Genomic DNA, 21923 nt, shown 5'->3' on the forward strand with positions numbered 1-21923 from the left:
GAAGATGGAGAGCGTCCGGAGGTGCAGCAGGCCGCGCAGATAGGCAGCGTCGAGGTTGAGCCCGGACTTGCACGGCGGGGTGGCGACGTCGGAGCCGAAATGGAGGTGCGTGGTGTGGAACTGCGGCCACGGCGTGTCGGGGCAGGGCGGACGTGGTCCGCCATCACACGGAAGACCACCCTCGGCAGCTCGGCGCCGGCGCGTCGACTTCGTCAGACGAACGGATGAGTTCCACCGCCAGACCCGTCTTTTTTTTTTTCGTTCACCACTGCACCATCACGAGCCGAGCGGAGCAGACACTTTTTTTTTTTTTTTTTTTTTGCCAAGCCAAATTGGCTCGCTGGTCGTTGCCCGAATGCTTGCTGTCCCCACCTGCTGGCCTCCACTCTTATCTTTTTTCTGCCGTGAACATTTTTCCCACTACTCGTAGCAATCAAAGACCCACCCGCAGAAAGCTAGCCAGCCAAAGTGCCAACCCCCCAAACCCCCATTATATCTACCACTAGCACTGCGAAGTGCGAGCGAAACTAATCGCTCAATTCTTCGTCGCCTCCTTCATTTTGCCAGTTGCCACCAAATACGCCGCGGCCGCTGCCTCACCCCGCTAGTCCGGCCGCCCTCCCCTCCTCGCAAGAAGCGTTCCTCCTGCCTGCATCTTGGCTAGGTAACTGGTTCTACTTCCTTGTGTTCCTCCCTGTTTCCTCCTATGTTTGGCCGGGCTCTGTGGTGCACTGGTGCTGTTCTTGGATTTCTAGTTTTCCTGAAAGTTTTCTTTCTGCCTCCGAATTTGGCCGCGGGATCCCCAAATTTGGGCTATTTTTCTCTATGATATGATTCTTGCGGTGCCCGGTTGTTCAGTTCAGAATTTAGATTATTGTTCATACAGTCTCTACTTAGCAGGGTACATGTTCTTACTTCGGCAAACCAAATTCTAATCCGCGACCGATAGCGCTAGGCCTATGCACTTTGTAGTCCTTAACCTCCTAATGTAGCCCTTTCTCTTTACCTTATGTTATACTTTTTTTTTCTGTCGGTAGAACCCCTTGTTTGTGTTTTATTTCTTTCTGAGGTGTCAGAGTTTACATATCCACCTTGAGTCAGTTCATCGCTGTCCATCTTATCGATATTCACTAATCCTTTTCTCTGAAAGGAACTACTAAAGTTGGATTTCTTCTCTGTTCTTATGGCAGGATCTGTATATGCCTTTTTCGGTGAACAAGAACTGAAAGACTACTGTCCCGACCACCCAGCAATTTGCCAGATTCTTTCTTGCCCAAAACCCCAAAGAGAAAAGGCCCAATGTTCTGCTAAGCTAGAGATGTTCCTAGAGCCAGCCATCTTATCTTATAGCTAAACTGCTGTAAAAAGAGCCTTGTGAGACACCAACAATCAAATGGCACACCCAACCTTGTCAGCTACCCTCAGATGCCTCACACTGCTATGCATCTTGGCACTTGCCGTGGCGGCTGACAACAATACCATTGGCTCTGGCCAGATACGCTTGGATTGTGGAGCAACAAGCCCAACAGGCCCAGATGCTGATGGCCGGAGCTGGGACAGCGACACCAATTCCAAGTTTGCGCCTGCACTGAAAGGAATTGCAGCAACTGCTTCATACCAGGACTCTTCACTACCATCCGCTACGCCTTACATGACTGCTCGCATCTTCACCTCAAATTACACCTATTCCTTTCCTGTTAGTCCTGGCTGCATGTTCGTGCGCCTCTACTTCTATCCTACCAATTACGTTAGCAACCATGCTGCTGCAGATGCTTACTTTGGTGTCACAGCCGGCAATCTGACCCTTTTATATGACTTCAATGCCTCCCAAACTGCTGCGGCAGTTACTCCAGTTAGTGTCGCCTTCTTTGTTCGTGAATACTACATAAACGTTACTGAAGGCAGCCTAAACCTCACTTTCTCCCCATCCACACACCACAATGGCTCTTATGCATTCATCAACGGGATCGAAATTGTGCCCACACCTGACCTCTTCACAACACCAAAACCAACACTAGTCAATGGAGGAAACATGGATCTTGCTGGAACGGGGTTCCAAACAATGTACCGGCTTAATGTAGGAGGCCAGGCCATCCCACCACAAGGAGATGTTGACTTCTACCGTTCATGGGGAGACGACAGTTTTTACATATATGCTTCTGATTATGGTGTGACTTTTGGGAAAGACAACAATCTTACAATCACGTATACACCCAGTGTACCAAACTACACTGCACCATTTAATGTCTATGCAACTGCTCGCTCTATGGGGCCAAATGCCCAGATCAACCTGAACCACAATCTTACATGGATTTTACCTGTTGATGCTGGGTTCTACTACCTCCTAAGGTTCCATTTCTGTGAGATCCAGTATCCGATAACAAAGGTGAATCAGAGGTCATTCTTCATCTACATCAACAATCAGACAGCACAACAGCAAATGGATGTCATCGCGTTTAGCGGAGGAATTGGCAACACAGTGTACAGAGATTATGTTACCATCACAGCTGGTTCTGGTCAGACGGATTTATGGGTTGCCCTCCACCCAGATCTTTCGACGAGACCTGAGTACTTCGATGCAATATTGAATGGTCTGGAGGTCTTCAAGCTGCAGAATTATGGAAACAATAGTCTTAATGGGCTCAACCCTCCCCTTCCATCTGTTGAAACTAATAATGGGAAATCTAGTGGCAGAAACAAAAGTTCTGTGCCGGCAATCGTTGGTGGAGCTGTTGGTGGTTTTGCTGCGCTGCTCATTGCCTTTATTGGTGTGTGCATCATCTGCAGAAGAAAGGAGGTAGCAAAGGAATCTGGGAAACCCGATGATGGCCAGTGGACTCCTCTCACTGATTACAGCAAGTCACGGTCAAACACCTCAGGGAAGACAACAACTACAGGGAGCCGTACATCAACATTGCCATCTAATCTTTGCCGCCACTTCTCATTTGGTGAAATCCAGGCAGCCACCAATAATTTTGATCAAACCTCGCTCCTCGGCAAAGGTGGTTTTGGAAATGTGTACCTTGGAGAGATAGATAGTGGCACAATGGTGGCAATCAAGCGTGGTAACCCAACGTCTGAGCAGGGTGTGCACGAGTTCCAGACTGAGATTGAGATGTTGTCGAAGCTCCGACACCGTCACCTTGTGTCGCTGATTGGGTATTGCGATGATATGAATGAGATGATTCTAGTGTATGATTACATGGCCAATGGGACTCTGAGGGAGCACTTGTACAACACCAAGAAGCCAGCACTCTCCTGGAAGAAGCGGCTTGAGATATGTATCGGTGCCGCTCGGGGACTGCATTACCTGCACACAGGTGCAAAGCATACCATCATACACAGAGATGTCAAGACCACCAACATTTTGTTGGATGACAAATTGGTTGCTAAGGTTTCTGACTTTGGGCTGTCAAAGACTAGTCCAAATGTCGATAACACCCATGTGAGCACGGTTGTGAAGGGAAGCTTTGGATACCTTGACCCTGAGTACTTCCGACGGCAGCAGCTCACTGAGAAATCTGATGTCTACTCATTTGGAGTCGTGCTGTTTGAGGTCCTCTGTGCACGCCCTGCCCTGAGCCCCTCGCTTCCAAAGGAGCAAGTGAGCCTCGCCGACTGGGCACTGCACTCCCAGAAGAAAGGCATTCTTGGGCAGATCATCGACCCATATCTGCAAGGGAAAATCTCTCCCCAATGTTTCATGAAGTTCGCGGAGACCGCAGAGAAGTGTGTGGCTGATCACAGCATCGATAGACCATCTATGGCCGATGTCCTCTGGAACCTTGAATTTGCACTCCAGCTGCAGGAGAGTGCGGAGGACAGTAGCAGCGTCACCGACGGGACATCTTCAAACACGTCTCCACTTACCATCCTCAGGCTTCACTCGGATGAACCAACGACAGACACCACCACCACCACATCAACGAGTATGAGCATGACAGGACGGAGCCTCGCAAGTGTGGATTCAGATGGGCTGACCCCAAGCAGTGTCTTCTCGCAGCTCATGCATCCAGGTGGCAGATGAAAACCGAAAATAGAACTGCAGCCTGCAGTTAATCTCTTCTGATCTGCTATATGTTTCTAGTTTCATGGTATATATATATATGACCTACTAGTATAGTTATCCTATATACATATATATTCAGCATATAGTTGCTTCATCTTAATAAAAAGTAGTTCATCCTATATGTATGTATTGTGCCAGAGCCTGCAGAAATCACTGTAATGGCAAGGTACTTCCCTTTAAATTATCTGCTTAAACATGTACCTGAGGTATGTTTCTCACTTCAAGGCCGATTTGTAATATTCACATATATATGAAAGTAAGGTGTCACCCTTTGATTTCCTTGATTGTAATCTCCTTAACTAGTAAATGAATTGGGAGACACAGAAGGTTCAAAACTGAAATCATGCATTTTCGGTTCATGGACCCATATACTTTTTTCTCACCAAGTTTGTGTTCAGTGTTTGGCCATCAGACCATAGTAGTCATATATATTTACTGATCGACAGTCTACACTGTGATTCCTGCCCACCTTGAGCTGTGAGGAGGCATCGCAAGCTGAAGGAATCACAATAATACATGACACTCAGATACTTCATAGTGCATACCATACTGTAATGTCTCACACGCCAGCCCAGTGATTACAAGGGCATATGCCAGTGAGGCCAAAAGTGATTGTTGTTAGCGGAAATATCACAATTATGATGGGGTCCATGCATGCAGAATCTGTTACCACACGACTCGTGCTGATGACACGGTCTTCCATCAAACAATAAACCTATGTGCTCCTCTTTCCAGAGTCCAGACAGCCGCCATGCCGGACGACCTATCCGTTCCGTCAACATGCCAGTCAGTGTCTCCGCTGGACTCATCCGAATTCGTCAAAAAGGAATTCCAGCATACGGGCCCCACAAATTGCTGAAAAGTCTAGGTCACCAACCTACGCACAGTGCTATGCAATTATTAATTAATTATACATGGTATAAACCAAAACACCAGTCTTCATTTTGATTTCTTCTGAAAAGGTAGCTAGGTCGTCTGACGTGACCGGATAACTGTCGATCGAGCCCGTGACACGCTCAAGGCTCCCTGCTGGGGACGGCAAATGGTTACTGTGTCCACCATAATTCAGTTTCATCCACATCTAAATCTAAATGCTTTTTGACATTTTCAATATTCAACAGAAGTCATACTCACAAAAGCGAAAAATATCCCCGTGGCAAGCAATCGGCCGGGATTGCATGCAGCAGCCGGCAGCCGCGCCCTTTGGCTCTTTGCCATGGAAAGTAGAGAGAAGTTTTTTTGACGCATACGGCAGAAAAGTCCCCTATCTATATTTTTTTTATTAAAATATGAACAAAAGAATACAATAATGTACAGGGACAATACAAGGCCTTCAAGGCCAAAGGCAAAAAAACTGTGGTACCCTATAGCCTATTCTCACACCAAGCCTTCAAGGGTTCAGCAATATTCTTCTTAGCCTTGATGCAAAACCAGGCCAAAGTCTTAAGTGCCGGCCTGGAGAAAACAATTGACAGATGTTAGTGAAAGCAAGCTGTTGTCACCATTGTTAGTTCTCGGAACCTACCACTAGCTAATAACGTGCCAGCAGCTATGAGACTATCTATTTCTATTCAGTTGAGGCATGCATTGCCGTGGAGGTCAAAGCACGCGAGGCAGCCGCGAAAGCTACAACACGGTAGCTACGCTCCATTTGCACTGCACCGTACCCAGATAATTAGTCTCATTCAGTTCATCAGGCATGCATTGCCCTGGACTGGAGGCCAAAGCACGAGGCAGCTGCGAAAGCTACAGCGTACACGATGGGCTCCAGTTGCACCATCGACAACGATTTTTTTTTAAAAAAAACAATATTATATTTCAATAAAGAAATAAAAATAGGGGCTTGTCGGCCATATGCGACGACAACAACCAACTTGAGCTAGCGAGCCCGCTCGTTTATCTTATAATTTATATTTTTTTACTAGTTAATAGTGTTTTCTCTTACGATAAATCAGATTTTTAGCTATATCTTTTGAGACCAGCAAATAGCTTAACTTCTTTTTCTTTATTCTTCTTTGTTGTGTTGAAAATAATGTTCCAATCATATTTAAGTGTTCATTTCCTAATAACATCAATAAAATGACACGTGGAATCCGATGGAGCATTGTTTTTCTTTCTCGGACACTGAACTTTTACCGGTCCGCTGGGAGCACTGAGCGTGCCACAAGCAAGGGAGGGGCATGGGGAGATGGCCGCGCGTAGACTCACGGTGGTGCTCAGCACGACGCGAATAAGTCGAAGTCGCTGGTGGCGGCGCGCCTGGTCCTCCCGTGGCTGTGGGAGTGGTGGGCGAGGAGGAAGGTTGAGGGATTAGGGTTAGATTTTGTATATATATACTGGACTGCTGCTGGGCCTCCATGGGCTGATTTGAAGAGACCTAAAGCTGCGCCGCTATAAGCTATTTGCGGGGCAGGTTTGCGAGGATCGGGTTCGGGGATGGATCCCCATCCCCATCCCCGCCAGCCCCGACGGGGACTGCTTTTCTACCATTTTGGATACCCGTGGGGGAGAAATTGGCACCATCTTCATCCTCTAATAGAAAGAATTCCTCGCGGGGAATCGGGGATCGGGCCCCGTTGCCATCTTTATTACCAGGCGAGTCCTTTTCAAAACTGTTTGGTTCCGGGGCGAGGAGGGTCAGGACCCGTCCCCTACAATCGAGGGGACGAGTTCGTCCTCGTTGGCGGCGTCCCTCGTCGGCTCGTCCGTCTATGTCCACGAGTGAAGCGGATGAAGGCGCAGAGACCAGGACGAGCGAAATGGAACGCACCTCGATAGCCGGCGGCGGGGAGATTGCGATGGCTTGCGACCGGAGCCCCTCCCAGCGACGCGGGACGTACGATGTGGAATGTGCGGCAGCCGTGAGCTCATAGCAATGGATCTCGCGGCGGCTGAGCTCCTGGCAAGCGGTGCCAGCAGCGCAACCTGGTGTCTAGTGAGGGAGGCGCGGTCCCCCTGCGAGGGCAGCGCTGGGCGGGCGGCGCGTCGTTCGCGGTGCAGGCGGCGCGGCGTACGAAACAGGAGTTTTACCGAGCGGGCGGCGGCGCACTGCGAGAGTCCGTGAGAAGAAGATGAGACACTCACAATGCAGACTCTACCATAGAGTCTAAAGTTATTTATTACCTCGAACAATATGAACTTAGAGTCTAAATAAAACTTTGAGTCTTATTTTTTCTACCTCTTTCTTCAATAAATATGTTGCCACATCAGTAAAATACCATAAATAATATGTAATTAATTGTCTTGGACTCTGTGATAGAGTCTTGTATTGTGAGTGCCCTAAGGCCGTAAAAGAAATAATTATAGTAAGCATGGAAGATGACATGTGGACCCATAAACGAAAGTTACTTTGACGTCGACGACGATTTAATAACAAAAGTGCTCCTCGTCTACCAAGCCAACTGCCTCAGGCCTCGTTTAGTTACACCCAAAATCTAAATCTTTTTTAAGATTCCTCTTCTCGCTGTCGCCCTAGGCACCTCGCCGCACTCAGCCGCGCCGTCACCACGAGATGGGGGCAGCGACCTCCCCTTACTCTTCAAGGTCTGTGACGTCGCCTCCGGCATTCCCCATCGTGGGCCCACCTCCGGCATCTCTCCCCTTCGTAGGCCCACCTCGCCGTCGTCGTCTGTGGGTAGCGTGCCTTCCTCATCTCGTCGCCCGAACAAGCACCAGCTCGTGGCCACCACTTCTGGAGCAGGTGTAACCGACAGTGAGACCTTCTGCGGTCATGGATCTAGAGCAAGCGTGAGCTATCCCCGTTATGGTGGTGGGGACTGGGGACACGGCATGGGGGCGCCCGTGTTTTCGTCTTCTAGTTGTAGTGTGGTGGCGCCGGAGCAGGTTCTTCAGGTCCCGTGCTGCCCTCGATGCCGGCCGTGGCGAGGCAGAACAACCGCGCGGCCGCCGCGTTGAGCCAGCTTCGGTCGTGGTGGTGGGCCTGGCGCTGCATGGAGACGCAAAGAGACAGATATACAACGCATATTTGTGCTCCGCGTAGCCTCCGACCCAAAATAGGTCATGTGATTGCGTGCTCCGTTGGAGCATGTTTTCTTGCCACTAAACCATTGTACACCATCCATTTTGAATATGGGTCATGGTATGCGACCGTTGTTGGAGTTCTCACTCGTTTCTTGCTGAGCAACTGGAAAGAGAGCGCTTGTTGGATGCCTGGATGGACCGTGTTGTGGTACAGCTACAGTATAGGTTAGACCCACTTCAGTAAGACCTCTCAAGACTTCTCAGCCCAGAACAACAACTGTTTGCGTATTGGGCTCTCAATGGTAAAGTTCATTATGCAGTCTAACAAAGTATAAAACTCTTGTCTCATTCCACTGAAAAAGAACTCCTAAGCTCAAAAAAAAAACCAAAAAAAACTCCTGTTTCATTCACAAATTAATCTGTCCATTTAATGGGTGATTGTTGAGCAAGCAGTGCTCTGGGTGATGGCCGGAGCTAGACTAATTTTGCAATAACAGTTACAGATGGGGACACTTTATTTTAAAGGAAAAACGACATCACCTAGCGCCCCCCTAGCGTTGTGAGGCTCATGCCATTAATGGACAATTCCTTGTTGTCGCCGGCCTTTTCAGGTTGGGAATCCCTACATGCGAAACACATGGGTTTTTTTGGTGATGGGAGTGCCGTGGTTTTGTTCTCCAACATAAACACAACTTCTGACATGAGTGGCCTACAATTCGGGCTGTTTTGAACACACAACAGTCCTATATGGATGCATCTTGCAACTTCGTCGAGGGAGCAACTCTCCATAAGAGATGAGTCAACAAAGTCTTCTATGTTGCCATCTCTCCATAAATTCCATGCCTGAATAGAAATACAACTTTTACAATGATCCAGCGTAAGCATGGACTTATAGTTTTAATCCTGAGCATACTTACATATTCTATGAGGTTAGAAAAACCCTCGATGCGATGTGGTGAGCTGATCTTTAGTCCACTAACCATCTCCAACAATAAAACACCAAAGCTGTAGGTGTCTGACTTAACTGAAAAGGCGCCTTCCATCACATACTCAGGGGACATGTAACCACTGCAAAAGATTTCACCAAACCTTTGTAATCAAACTCTTTGTCTGCTTAATGAAATACATACCTCGGTATGCTCTCAAAAAAGACATGTAACCGCTGCAAAAGATTTCACCAATGTATAGGGTACGTATATACACACATTCACACAGTCTGAATAAGCATGAGCAAACAATTTGTATATCAAGAACTAACAGGGCATGAGTTGCTTACTATGTCCCAACAAGACGATTAGTATTTGCTTCAAGCTCGTTGCCACTGAATATCCTTGCCATACCAAAATCTGATATCTTGGGGTTCATCTCCTTATCCAACAAGACGTTGCTTGCCTTGAGATCTCTATGGATTATTGTTAATCTTGAATCCTGATGCAGATACAAAATTCCTCTAGCTATCCCTTGCATTATCTTACACCTTATTGGCCATGGAAGCACGTGCTTTCTTGCAGAGTCTAATAAGAATAGCATGAAAAAAAAGGCATATATATGACTACTCATTTATTGGGTACTAGGGTTTCTCAGTTTTTTTTAAAGGAAGGGTTTCTCAGATTCATGGTATGAAAAAGATGAATGTACCAAAAATGAAGTAATCCAAGCTCTTGTTGGGCAAGTATTCATAAACCAACAGCTTCTCATCTTGGTGAACGCAACAACCAATAAGCTTAACTAGGTTCTTGTGTTGCAAATTTGCAATCAAGACTGCTTCATTTCGAAACTCCTCTGTGCCTTGTCCTGAACCCTTGCTAAGTCTTTTGACAGCTACTTCCTTGGTACCTTGCAACACTCCCTACAAGATTTTCAAAATCAAAGAATTTTCTGTACTTATCAAAGTAAATTTTTTGTAATTAGTACAGTAGTACCTTGTAAACCTTGCCAAATCCTCCCTTCCCAAGCTCATTGGAGTCCGCGAAATTGTCAGTTGCTGCGACAATGTCTTCAAAGCTAATAAATGGAGACTCCAAATTTTCCCCAGCTTCATCCGTAGACCTCAAATACTCTAGCATCTTTCTCCTCTCTGTTTTCTTCTTTTGCCGTTTGCCTGCTAGTAGAAACATCAATGGAATTTCCCCCCTCAACAGGGGTTGTTTGGTTGCTAGACACAATTTGCCACACTTTACCTTAGTCAAGTTTGACCAAGTTGACAAGTGTTTGGTTGACAACTAAGCTTAGGCATGATTCTTTAGGGCTCCACATGTCATAGAGTAAAAAAGTGTGACAAGATTCCTTTAAGCATGGTAAAGTGTGGCAACTAATTTGCTAGCCACACTTTTTGTGGCTTGCCACACTTACCTAAAGTTAGTTGCGGTGGATTATGGCTACCAACCAAACATCCCCGTGACACAACAACATTGCAGTTTGGAAGACAGGGCTCTTGATCTTTGTACCTCTGTATTTGCATGTCAAGAAGAAAGCTATGGATGCAAGAAGCAGCAGGCATGCTATGATCGGAAGCAAAAATTTTAGTGAGATTCTCTTGTGTTGAACTGCAAGCAAAAATGTGTATCCCGTTAGTATTTTCTGCATAACACATTATTACTTGCCATAGTGTTAGTTGGCTATATCTGTGAGCACTCAACTCCTAAAAGGACTGACTGTGAAACACTTGAAGCACCTAAATACAAGCCAAACTGTGTAGCTGCTAGCATTGCTGGACATTGGTAGTAAGCTAAGGTTTCAACTAAATGGATATTTTTTTTTGAAAGGAAAAAATGGATATTAAAGATACATAGAGGTGTCATCCAAATGGGGAAGAAAACTATGGATATAGCTAAGAAGAAATACTCCCTCGTCATAATAACAAATGTATTTAGAGAGAGAGATGGAGTATGTTGTGTTTCATTTGTAGGTTTAAAAGTAAGACTGGGCGGGAGTGCATACCATGAGATCTGGCAAGCCGGAGGTACAGGTTCTGACCAGAGCTGGCAGCTGATGCTTTCCCTGTGTCGACGAGATCTCCCGTCCAAAGCAGGCACCTCATCGACGTGTCGACCAAAGCGCCGGCGCTGCTCACGTTGACGTAAGCATACGCCGTGCAAGAGCAGTTCGCGCTGCACTCGGCGGCGCACTGCTCCAAGGTTGTGTTGCCGATCTGCAAGAACTTATCGGGAACCGTCATCCCGGGCAAAGTCACGAAACGGTCCTCCCCTCCGCCGCACTCCAGCGCGTCGTTCCTCCGGCATCCCCTGGAAATGTCGAGGCCGTCGATGGGCTCGAACCCATCGAGGCACCGGCAGCTTGGCACAGCCTCTGTGTGGTCGCAGTAGCCGAACGCGCCGCACGACGCGTAGAGGTCGCAGCCAGGGCCGGGACGCTCAAAGCTGGGTGTCCACTGTGAGGACGTAGTGTTGCTGTTCTGCCGGGTCAGGAGGCTCATGCTGCCGTCGTGCTTGAGCAAAACACGCGTCAACGGTGAGCCGTGGTGGGAGACGTTGACGTTGTACGTGTAGTAGACCTCGTCACCTGTGTTGATCACCGACGGGTGCACGACGGCGGAGGTAGCGCCGCCGCCGAAGCTGAACACTGAGACGTCGTCGAAAAAACTGATGCGGTAGTAGGGCCGGCCGCTGTTCCAAACGAAGAACTGGAGGTTTGAGCTGGGATCGATGCTGCCGGAGAAGTCCCCGGGGGACATGTCGCCGGGGCTCTTGCAAGCGACTATGCTCGTGTTCACGATTCCCTTGTAGCTGAGCAAAACCTTCATCGTCGGGAGGATGGTGGCGGATGGGTGGTCGAAGCTTTGCCACCATATGGCGGTGCCGCCGCCGTTGGCTGACCGGAGGACAAAGTTTCCAGAGTTGAGTAGCACCGCGACAACTCCGGTGGTGGTGGTGGCCGCCGCCGCCGCCGTCGTCGTCGTCGTCCATAGAGCACGGCCGGAGTCGGACAGCAGCGCGAGCTGTTGGTCGTTGGTGATGGCGAGCTTCGCAGAGGTGGTGACCGGGTTGTCGCGATTAGCGACCCACACAGTGACATCACGAGTGCCGTTGTACTGGTACCAGATCCCGAGGTACAAGCTCTCGTTGGAGTTGGAAGGGGAGAAGAAGCCAAGAGCGAACACACCGTTCCTGGAGACGAGCGTGTCTCCGGGGTAGAGTGGCTTTGCTTGTGTGAGCGTGTCATCCGATTCCGATTGGCAGGGTGAAGTGATGATGAAGACGAAAATGGGAAGAAGAAGGAGGGCGGCCATGTCCATTATTATTAGGCCCTTGTGTCGTGCATGGGCATGATGATGATGGTTTAATTTCTCTTCTTGCTCTTGTGGTAGTGGAAATTAAATAAGTGGATGTATATATGATGTGTGGATCTGGTGGAAAGTGATGCTTCGTCAAAATCAGAACGCAACTCTCATCTCATCACCTGGAACTGGAACAGCAGGACTGCAAGTGTGGCCGGTGGCGCTGACGAAGGGGTTGGTGATTGGCGCGCGGCGAACCACACGGCGAGGTGATCGTGATTCGGCCGGTGCAGGTACGCCACCGCGCGCGGCACCACCGGCGGTTGGCGGAGGAGCTGGGGGTGCGGACCGCGAAGTGGCGGAGATCGACGCGGACTAGCTAGCTAGTAGTAGCCTTGCTCGAGTGAGTCACGGTCTCATCTGCTTTGTGTTGTCTGTTGTGTCAACCTACCATACCAGTGGTTGGATGGCGATCAAAACAAGAACTCGCCGGGGATGAGAATGTACCGTCCAGTCCAGGACGTAGTATATGTAGGCCATGACCATTGACGACCCGCGTGCTATTGTCTCCGTGAGACCGCGAAGAAGAAAGCACGATCACGTACACGACACGCTTGATGGCTTGAGGACTGAGGTCGCGTCAAGTCTAGGCATTCAAGTAGTGGTAGGACCCGCGCGCGCATCTCCGCTGGCCGGTGGATCGCCACGCGAGCACGACCCGGTCTAGGCTTCTTTACTTGCAAAATATTTTATAAAATATGAATAGTATTAATTTCGTTTATATTTGATAAATATTGTCCAATCATAGATTAACTAGGCTCAAAAGATTCGTCTCGTCAATTTCGTCCAAACTGTGTAATTAGTTTTTATTTTCGTCTATATTTAGAGCCTGTTTGGTACAGCTTACAACAGCTTCATGAGCTGTTGTAAGCTGTTTTTTTTGTCAAACACTTATTTCCAAAACAACTTTATGGGTGAAGCTGTTTTTCCACTTCTCTCACAAAGACATAAGTTGTGATGAAGCTGAAAAAAGTAGCTTATTGTAGCTCTTTCTCTTATTTCTCTCTCAACTATGCATGAACTAGTTGGTGAAACTATTTTGCCAAATATTTTTCCCAAAACAGCTTAACTTCATCTAGAAAGTCACTCATAAAGTTATTTTCTAAAAAACAATTTTACTAGTGAAGTTGAGCTGTGCCAAACAAGCCCTTAATACTTTATGCATATGTCTAAACATTCGATGAGATAGGTAGAGGAACTACAGTACTATTATGTATCGTCTCCGTCAGCCACAGTGGACTGCCCACACGAGATATATAGGACTGTCGAGCAAGATGACAAAAGCATGACGCGACTTCACGAACGAAAGATATATACGATGGTACTGGTAACATGTACTACGCTCATGCTGAGGCCTTGTTTAGTTTCCAAAAAATTTCAAAATTTCCCGTCACATCGAATCTTACAGCACATGTATGGAGTATTAAATTTAGACAAAAACAAAAACTAATTACACAGTTTATCTGTAAATCACGAGATGAATCTTTTGACTCTAATTAGTCTATGATTGGACAATATTTGCCACAAACAAACGAAAGTGCTACAGTGTCAAAACCTAAAAATTTTGCCAACTAAACAAGGCCTTAGGTGCATGGGTGGTCTCGACGACGACGACTTCGTCGGTCAGTCGGTCACACGTCGCCAAGCGCGCGCACGCAGCACAGCACGCTACCGCGAAGAACGCGGCTGTTGGAATTGAAACGCGTACAAGGAACAGCGAAGATAGATTGATCCGGCCTGCCGCGGCATACAGTGCAGTCTAGTAAAAGCCCCAGATGAAATTTTTTTTGTTACATTGAATATATCGGAAGGATGTCGGGAGGAGTTTTTAGAAACTAATAAAAAAACAAATTACATAGCTCGTTAAAAAACTGCAAGACAAATTTATTAAGCATAATTAATCTGTCATTAGTACATGTGGGTTACTGTAGCACTTAAGGCTAATCATAATGTAACTAGGCTTAAAAGATTCGTCTCGCGATTTTCAGTCAAACTATATAATTAGTTTATTTTTTATGTACATTTAATGTTACGTGCATGTGTCAAAGATTCGATGGGATGGATGAAAAAATTTTAGATGGAAAACTAAGGGCCTAAGCCAGCAACAGGCCAACAGAAAAAGGACGAAGGCAGTGACCGTCGGAAAGAAGAATCACTCGATCATCGGATGCACATAACTAACGGCATGTTTGCTTTGTCGTGTTAAAGTTTACTGCCGGAATGTTTCGATAAGTATTAAATATAGACTATTTACGAAACTAAAAACACAGCTGGAGAGTAATTTAAGAGACGAATTTTTTAAGCCTAATTAGTCTATGATTAAATAATAATTACCAAATAAGACGGAACTACTACAGGAGTACTTGTTAAACTTTAACACCCAAACCAAACACCCTCTAACATATAGTTCAAGACATGGAAGATCAAGGCTACCGGATGATATGGACCGGGTTGCATAAGAACAACCTAGCCAGTAGATCATCCGATGAAGACCAGAGTCATGGTCCAATAGAATACCCGGCCGGATGGTATGGACGACGATGAAGGATAAGACGCCAGATCATCCGGAGAAGATGGCCTAGTGTCAATGAGTGAAGATTCAACGGTAGACTGAGAATATACCCCATTAGATATATAGTATGGTGTTGTATGGTGCGCACAAAAATTAGTGGATTTATTTTTTTTTCCAATGGCTTGTGTTAAGGGTGATGTGGCTATATGTATTAGATTGCATCAATTCCTTGAGTATGCTAGAGTGCCCCAAAGTTGTTACAGTGCAAGTTAGAGTGAGTGTTTTTCTACACTTCATCCATTCCCTGAACTTATTCAACTTCAGTGTATCTTCATAAGTTTGAGACCATAAAGCTTGAGAGCTTTGAGTGATTAGGCCATGTTTTCCATGTATCTTGGTGATCTGGAATGCTTTCAAACCCCCACTCATGTAGTGTGGAGAAACTATGTAGTGGACTTGGCATTAAGGTGACCGAAAGAGCCCCCATGGTAGTAGTGAGATCGTGTGAATCACACACTAGCCTTAGGTTGGTAGAGGCATTGGGTGGTGAATCCAACATCGTGACCAATAGAGACTAGCTTGACCAGGAGCATACCTTGGTAGAGAGCTTGAATTATGGGTTTCATTTTGACAATCGATACCATAGGATATAACTTGGTGTCTCCAAGAGTTTGCCCTCTCTATCCATAGTAATAGGCTAGTTCATAGGATCCCTATTACCACAACCTCCTCTAGTAGCCGAGCGGCCTATAGGAGCATCTCTTGGTCCTCATGGCGCTGTAGTTATGCCCACTGCCGAAGCCAATGTGTTCCCCTTAATAGTACCTACAAGAATATTTTTGGTCTACATCTATGAAATATTACCTCATTTCTTGTTGAACAGTATTATCCTTTTGCACGCACATAGGGAAGACTTCTTTATTGATCTGGTGTGATCGACTTGCTTAGGGAAGGTTGAGAACTTTTCTTTTCCTTTCAAAAAGGATGACCTAGATAGTCCAACGCAATGCTGCCACTGCAATTAATAAAGATAGATTATATTTGCACTCACAATGCAAGACTCTATCACAGAGTCCAAGACACTTAATTATATATTATTTATGGTATTTTGCTGATGTGGCAGCATATTTATTGAAGAAAGAGGTAGAAAAAATAAGACTCCAAGTCTTATTTAGACTCCAAGTCCACATTATTCGAGGTAATAAATAACTTTAGACTCTATGATAGAGTCTGCATTGTGAGTGCCCTAATTTACACCATCTATTAAATGAGTCGTGTATATGTTAATTGGTCTTGAGATTCCAAACAATAAATGAATAGCTCTCCACAGGAAATCAGCATATGCACGATCAAAAAACACGATAGCTGAAGTTTTAAAGTCCACTTAATATTAGGGCATATGAATTACATCCTAAATTGTTTCGGAGCAATCTTTATCTTACAAATAGGCCTAGGTGGCGATGACATGACTCCTTGTCACGTCGAGCACTAATGTCACCTTTGAAAAACGAAGGATTGAGTTCCTAGGGATGCACGTACCAGGAGATTCGCCAAGTCGAATGTACAAGACCTCTTCAAAGATTTGTTTCTCCATGTCAATGAGATCCCCGGCCCAAACCAAACACCTCCTGCTTAGGTTGGCATAGGCGTATCCCTGGTTGATGGATCGTCAGAGTTCTGAGCCTCCCGGGGGACTGAGGCCCAACCATTTGGTGGTTGCCCCGTGGGCCGTGGGCCGCTCTGGCTTTCGGCGCCTCTGTTCGGAGTCTGCGGCTGCCAACGAGGCTCCGTTGAGGCCGCGGCGGTCGGCGTAGGCGGTGAAGGTGAACCGGCGGAGGCAGCGACTGCGAGCCTAAGGCGGAGCCACGCTACCAGCTCGGCGAAGGATCGGACAGAGGGAAGAGAGAGATGCCCATTCTCTTCCGATAGTGGTACGACCCTGGCGGACCCTGCTTGCCGCCGATCTGTTCGTGAGAGATTCGGCCCCCCAGGATCCCGGCGGTCGATGTCACGAGGCGAGGTACTGGTACTCTTGCTTGCAGTGCAGTATATACCCATTGAAATTCAGGTGGCTGATCTCCACGTTAGTAGATTGTAGGGTTTACCACTGCTGAAAACAACTCTGCACCTGGCCACCTGCTACAGCAGTTTTACGCCTCAGCTTCGGGAGTTTGGGTGTTTATTTCTTTTTTGTCTACAGTGTAATCATCTATAAACAACTTCGATAATATATGCAAGTTTAATCGTCTTGTTCAAAAATATGTTGGCTTAGAGCAACCATATGTTAGGGTAAAGAATACTAGTACTGCTTTTAACAATCAACTGTACTGCACTGAAGCAATCGGATAATTTTCTTCTTCTAAGCATGCGAGCTACTGAAGGGAAGGGTAACCTCAATGGGAATTGGAATGCATCGGCTGGAATGAAATATAATCTGTATAAGTCTATAACTCAAGTCCTACTGTATCATTCACGAACTAATCCATATGGTCAAATCGGATCCACACGAACAGTAAACCACGTGAGATGAGAGAAGAAATTCTCCTGTCTTTATAAAGTTATTAGGCAGACTTATTACACTATTGCAAATTGCAAATTACCGACATTCACATAACCTTCACATGGACTGAACGTTTAGTTTTAGTTTTGCGATGAATATGCCAGTGGGGTTTAATTTTTCCTCCCAATCAGTTATGAAAACCAAACATCTAACGGCCCTCTAGCACAGTGAGACTCATATCATTTACAGAGAATTCCTTGTTGTCAACTGCCTTTTCAGGTCGGTAGGAGTCCCTAAGTGCAAAATATGTAGGTTGATTTGGAGTTGGAAGTGGCGTCGTTTTGTTTTCCAGCATGGACACAACCACCGACATGAGTGGCCTGCAACTCGGATCGTCTTGAACACACAAGAGTCCTATATGGATACATCGTGAAACTTCATCAGGGGAGCAATTCTCCATGACTGATGAGTCCACCAGATCTTCTATTTTCCCTTCTTTCCACATGTTCCATGCCTGAAACATGATACAATCTCATATTAGGATCATTGTTTTTCATGTGGGTGGCTCGGAATTACGAGAATCTCCCGGTACTTACATATGCTCTAAGGTTAGGAAAATCCATGATAAGATGTGGTGAGCTGATCTTTAAACCACTTATAATCTCCAGCATTAAAACACCAAAACTGTAGGTGTCAGACTTGACTGAAAAGGCACCTTCCATTGCATATTCAGGAGACATGTAACCACTGTGCAAATGATTTCACCAAAAGGTTTGGATGTTTGTGAAACTGCAAACTGAATTAATTCTATATGAAGAGTTGGCAATGCAGGGGATACTTACTATGTCCCTACAACTCTGTTAGTATTTGCTTGGAGCTGGTCGGCACTGAATATTCTAGCCATGCCGAAATCTGATATCTTTGGGCTCATGTCCTTATCTAGCAAGATGTTGCTAGCTTTGAGATCTCTATGAATTATTGTTAATCTCGAGTCATGATGAAGATACATAATTCCTCTAGCCACCCCATAGATTATCTTGAACCTTGTTTGCCACTGAAGCATTGATTTTCTTGCAGAATCTAATAAGAATAATATGAAACTACGCATATCAGAAGACACATGTGCATATATATATATATATATATTTGTTGATTTTATTAACTGTATGAAAAATTTAAAACTCAATGTACCAAAGAGGAAGTAATCCAAGCTTTTGTTGGGCAAGTACTCATAAACTAACAGCTTCTCATCTTCATGAACACAGCAACCAAGAAGCTTAACTAGGTTCTTGTGCTGCAACTTTGCAATCAAAACTACTTCATTCCTGAACTCCTTGGCACCTTGCCCAGAACTCTTGCTCAGTCTCTTGATGGCTACTTCTTTGGTTCCTTCCAACATTCCCTAGATGATTTGTTCATTCAGAAATCAGTATTTTTATTTCGAGTAATGTAAATTTCAAGGTGAAACTTTTTACTAGTACCTTGTATACTTTGCCAAAACCTCCTTTCCCAAGCATATTGCTGTCAGAGAAATTGTCTGTTGCTGTGACAATGTTTTCAAATGTAATAAATGGGAACTCTATATTCTTTCCCCCAGCTTCATCTGTAGAACTCAAGTATTCTAGCATCATTCTCTTCTGGACTTTCTTCTTATGCCATTTGCCTGTTACATCAACAGATCACTTTATTTTCATTGAACATTTACACATTAACATCGCATTTTTAAAAACGTGGGCTCATTTTCTATATACCTCTGCCTTTACATGTCCAAACAAGAGCGGTGATTGTTAGTAGCAGCAGACATGCTATAGTTGGGAGCAAAATTTTCAGAAAAGTGCTCTTCTTCTGATCTGTACATAGAAATGTATCCTGTTAGAATTTATTGCATCAAGCATTCCTTGCAATTATGTGAGTTTACTTTGCACAGGGTTCCCCTGACTGGTCTGTGGATACTTTACCTCTAAAATATGGACCTGTGATTTTTTTTCAGACCTGCTATGCACATTTTTCATTGAGAGGAAAGCAGCATTACAAATGCATTTAAGTAAACCTACGCTTACCAAGGGGAGTTTCATTACAGACCTGTGAGTATTCAACGACATAATTACCACTTGAACAGTTACTGTGGAGATTACTGATTTGGCTATTGATATCATGATGTTCAGTGAGGTTTTGCATTTTTTTTTTAGAAAAGGAGGTTTTGCATAATTTGCTGCTGCCAACATGAAAACTGAAACTGGTGGTTGATAACTTTTTCTTCTTTTTTGGCTGCATCTGCGAAAACAGTATAAAGAGATATAGTATGCTGTTATCGTTTAGTTGAACTAATCTAAGTTGTTTTGGAGAAATCTCCATCTTACTAGTATCTTACAGACAGGCCTTAGAGGAGCGATGATGCGGCACACTGTGCACAAATATTACTCCTTGGAAAGAAGGAACAAGCGTACCAGGAGATTCGCCAAGCCGGATGTACAAGTTCTCTAAAAGACTGGCCTTCTCCATGTCAATAAGATGGTGAGTCCAAACCAAACACCTTGATGCTTCGCCCATAATGCCAGCAGCGCTTAGGTTGGAATAGGCATATGCTATACAGGAGCAGTTTCTGGCGCACTCTGCTGCACACTGGTCAAAGGTTCTATTCCTAATGTATAAGAACTTGTCAGGAATCTTCATATTAGGCATGGTCAAGAAATAGTTCTCTGTTCGGCATTTTAGCTCTTCCTTTCTCTGGCATCCTCTAGAGAAGTTGAGACTGTCGACCAGCTCAAAACCATCAGGGCACTGGCATGTCGGCATTGCCTTCGTGCGATCGCAATAGCCGAACGGGCCACAAGAGGCGTAGAGATCACAGCCAACACTAGGGGCCTCACCAATGACTGCCCAGGATGATGTGCTATTTTCCCAGATCAGGAGCCTCGTCTTGCCTGTGTAGTGAAGTAATATTCGCAAGTAGGGTGAACCAGCTAAGACTGTGAACGTATAGTACAACTCATCCCCTGTGTCAACTATCATCGCTTGGTACGTGGCTGAGGTACTGTTGGTCTGGTATACGCCACGGGATACTAGGACATCACTAACAACAGAAGAACGGAAGTATGGCAAAGTCCCATTCCAAATGAACATCTGAAGGCCTGAGGAGCCCGGATCCATGCTGATAGAGATGTCCCCGGTTGATGGATCGTCAGGGCCCTTCCAAGCAAAGAGGTGTGTTGCCGGTTGTGACTTGTAGCTTAGCATAAGCCTCATGGTTGGAAGAATTGTATCGGTGGGGTGATCAAAGCTTTGCCATATGTCCATGTCATTCGGCGATCGAAGGACAAAGTTTCCTGAGCTGAGTAATACTGCAAAAGCTCCAGGACCTCCACTTGTGTTGCTCGTTGCCGTCCAAAAGATGTGCCCTTGGGAGTCTGACAACACCAGCCCTGAATTGTTTGAGATGGCGAGCTTCGCTGATGTAGGCGCGGTGATTGGGCTGTCACGGTTGGCGATCCATACCACCGTGCGCTCTGGGAGATTGTTGTACCAAATTCCAATGTATAACTTGTTGCTTGAATTGGTAGGAGAAAAGAAGCCAAGAGCAAAGTCTCTGCCCGCCGAGATGAGAGTGTCTTTGGGAAAGAGCGGCTTTGTATGTGTCAGCTGATCGTCGGATCGACAGAGTGAACTCAAGAATATGAGGATGAAGATGGCACTATACATCATATCTATCAGGGCTTTTCTTGTTCTCTGGCCTATGAAGCAGTGTGAAGAAAACAATTTATCATGTAGTTGTGTCAGTGCAGAACACTGCAGATGAAGAATGAACCTTACAGTAATGATGGCAAAGTCAAACAAGGCCTAATTCACAGACCAACAGATAAGGACAACCATTTCATGGCCTAAGGGCTTTTCTTGAAAACTGGAAGTATGGAAGCACCGGTTTTCTGTCCGTCAAATCGAAGCGTGCAGTGGTTTCGTATATCACATTGATAAATAGGACAAGCGTAGATAGAATGATGGCAAAGTCTGCAATAAAAAGCCTTGTTTAGGCCTGGTTTAGTTCTAAATTATTTTTAAGATTCTCTGTCACATCTAATCTTACAGCACATGCATAAAATATTTAAATATAGATTAAAAAATAACTAATTGTACAATTTATCTGTAATTTGCGAGACAAATCTTTTAAACCTAGTAGTTCATGGTTGGGCAATAATTACTGAATACAAACGAAAGTGCTACGGTAGCTAAAACCAAAAAATTTTGTCAACTAAATAAGGCCTTAGTTTTACTCAAAATCTAATTTTTTTTTGAGATTTTTCGTCACATCGAATCTTGTGGCACATAGCTGGAGCATTAGATATAGATAAAAATAACTAATTGCACAATTTGTTTGTAATTTGCGAGACAAATTCTTTGAGTCTAGTCTATGGTTAGACAATAATTGTCAAATATAAATGAAAATGCTATAGTACCAAAAACTTTACACCCAAAGAACTAAAAAGGCCTAATTCACATACTAACAGGTAAGGAAGCGATGACCTTACTACCCAAGCACCGGTGAGCAGACCAGACAAGCAGCGGTGTG

The 21923-nt window shown here is 45.4% G+C and overlaps 3 protein-coding genes and 1 long non-coding RNA gene across 6 annotated transcripts; 2 read left to right on the plus strand and 2 right to left on the minus strand.

Annotated features, from left to right (window-relative positions):
* Nucleotides 442-4359, plus strand: LOC8066853 (receptor-like protein kinase FERONIA). Its single transcript, XM_002447124.2, has 2 exons — nt 442-664; nt 1191-4359. Exon 2 carries the CDS (start codon nt 1394-1396, stop codon nt 4025-4027), a length of 2634 nt encoding a protein of 877 aa, XP_002447169.1. The 5' UTR covers nt 442-664; nt 1191-1393; the 3' UTR covers nt 4028-4359.
* LOC8066854 (G-type lectin S-receptor-like serine/threonine-protein kinase At4g27290) lies at nt 8381-12830 on the minus strand. 3 transcript variants are annotated; one of them, XM_021463283.1, is made up of 7 exons: nt 10991-12829; nt 10498-10596; nt 9973-10154; nt 9689-9899; nt 9327-9564; nt 8968-9118; nt 8381-8893 (listed from the first exon to the last, which is right to left on the minus strand). In XM_021463283.1, the coding sequence occupies exons 1-7, from the start codon at nt 12303-12305 to the stop codon at nt 8591-8593; spliced, it is 2499 nt and encodes an 832-aa protein (XP_021318958.1). In that variant the 5' UTR covers nt 12306-12829; the 3' UTR covers nt 8381-8590. The 3 variants fall into 3 exon arrangements, with proteins under 3 accessions (XP_021318958.1, XP_002448589.2, XP_021318959.1); XM_002448544.2 differs by having other exon boundaries at nt 9973-10151; nt 10991-12828; XM_021463284.1 differs by lacking the exon at nt 10498-10596 and having other exon boundaries at nt 9973-10151; nt 10991-12830.
* Nucleotides 16561-20068, plus strand: LOC110436364. Its single transcript, XR_002454260.1, has 3 exons — nt 16561-16879; nt 19350-19443; nt 19733-20068. It is a non-coding gene; the product is annotated as an uncharacterized LOC110436364 (long non-coding RNA).
* LOC8074760 (G-type lectin S-receptor-like serine/threonine-protein kinase B120) lies at nt 17422-21072 on the minus strand. Its single transcript, XM_021463285.1, has 7 exons — nt 19799-21072; nt 19111-19204; nt 18841-19022; nt 18551-18761; nt 18202-18439; nt 17956-18106; nt 17422-17873 (listed from the first exon to the last, which is right to left on the minus strand). The coding sequence occupies exons 1-7, from the start codon at nt 21059-21061 to the stop codon at nt 17568-17570; spliced, it is 2445 nt and encodes an 814-aa protein (XP_021318960.1). The 5' UTR covers nt 21062-21072; the 3' UTR covers nt 17422-17567.

This window comes from Sorghum bicolor, chromosome 6, assembly GCF_000003195.3.
Source record: "Sorghum bicolor cultivar BTx623 chromosome 6, Sorghum_bicolor_NCBIv3, whole genome shotgun sequence".
NCBI classification, from domain to species: Eukaryota; Viridiplantae; Streptophyta; class Magnoliopsida; order Poales; family Poaceae; genus Sorghum; species Sorghum bicolor.

What these genes read in the sequence shown, in the direction of transcription:
- LOC8066853 (XM_002447124.2), top strand. Translation starts at nt 1,394, where the DNA reads ATGGCACACCCAACCTTGTCAGCTACCCTCAGATGCCTCACACTGCTA.
- LOC8066854 (XM_021463283.1), bottom strand. Translation starts at nt 12,305, where the DNA reads ATGGACATGGCCGCCCTCCTTCTTCTTCCCATTTTCGTCTTCATCATC. An exon ending in CCGGCTTGCCAGATCTCATG is followed by an intron (nt 10,597 to 10,990) that starts GTATGCACTCCC and finishes TTTTGCTTGCAG; the next exon opens with TTCAACACAAGAGAATCTCA. An exon ending in CTTGGATTACTTCATTTTTG is followed by an intron (nt 9,565 to 9,688) that starts GTACATTCATCT and finishes TATTCTTATTAG; the next exon opens with ACTCTGCAAGAAAGCACGTG.
- LOC8074760 (XM_021463285.1), bottom strand. Translation starts at nt 21,061, where the DNA reads ATGATGTATAGTGCCATCTTCATCCTCATATTCTTGAGTTCACTCTGT. An exon ending in GTTTTGGCAAAGTATACAAG is followed by an intron (nt 18,762 to 18,840) that starts GTACTAGTAAAA and finishes CAAATCATCTAG; the next exon opens with GGAATGTTGGAAGGAACCAA. An exon ending in AACAGAGTTGTAGGGACATA is followed by an intron (nt 18,107 to 18,201) that starts GTAAGTATCCCC and finishes TCATTTGCACAG; the next exon opens with TGGTTACATGTCTCCTGAAT.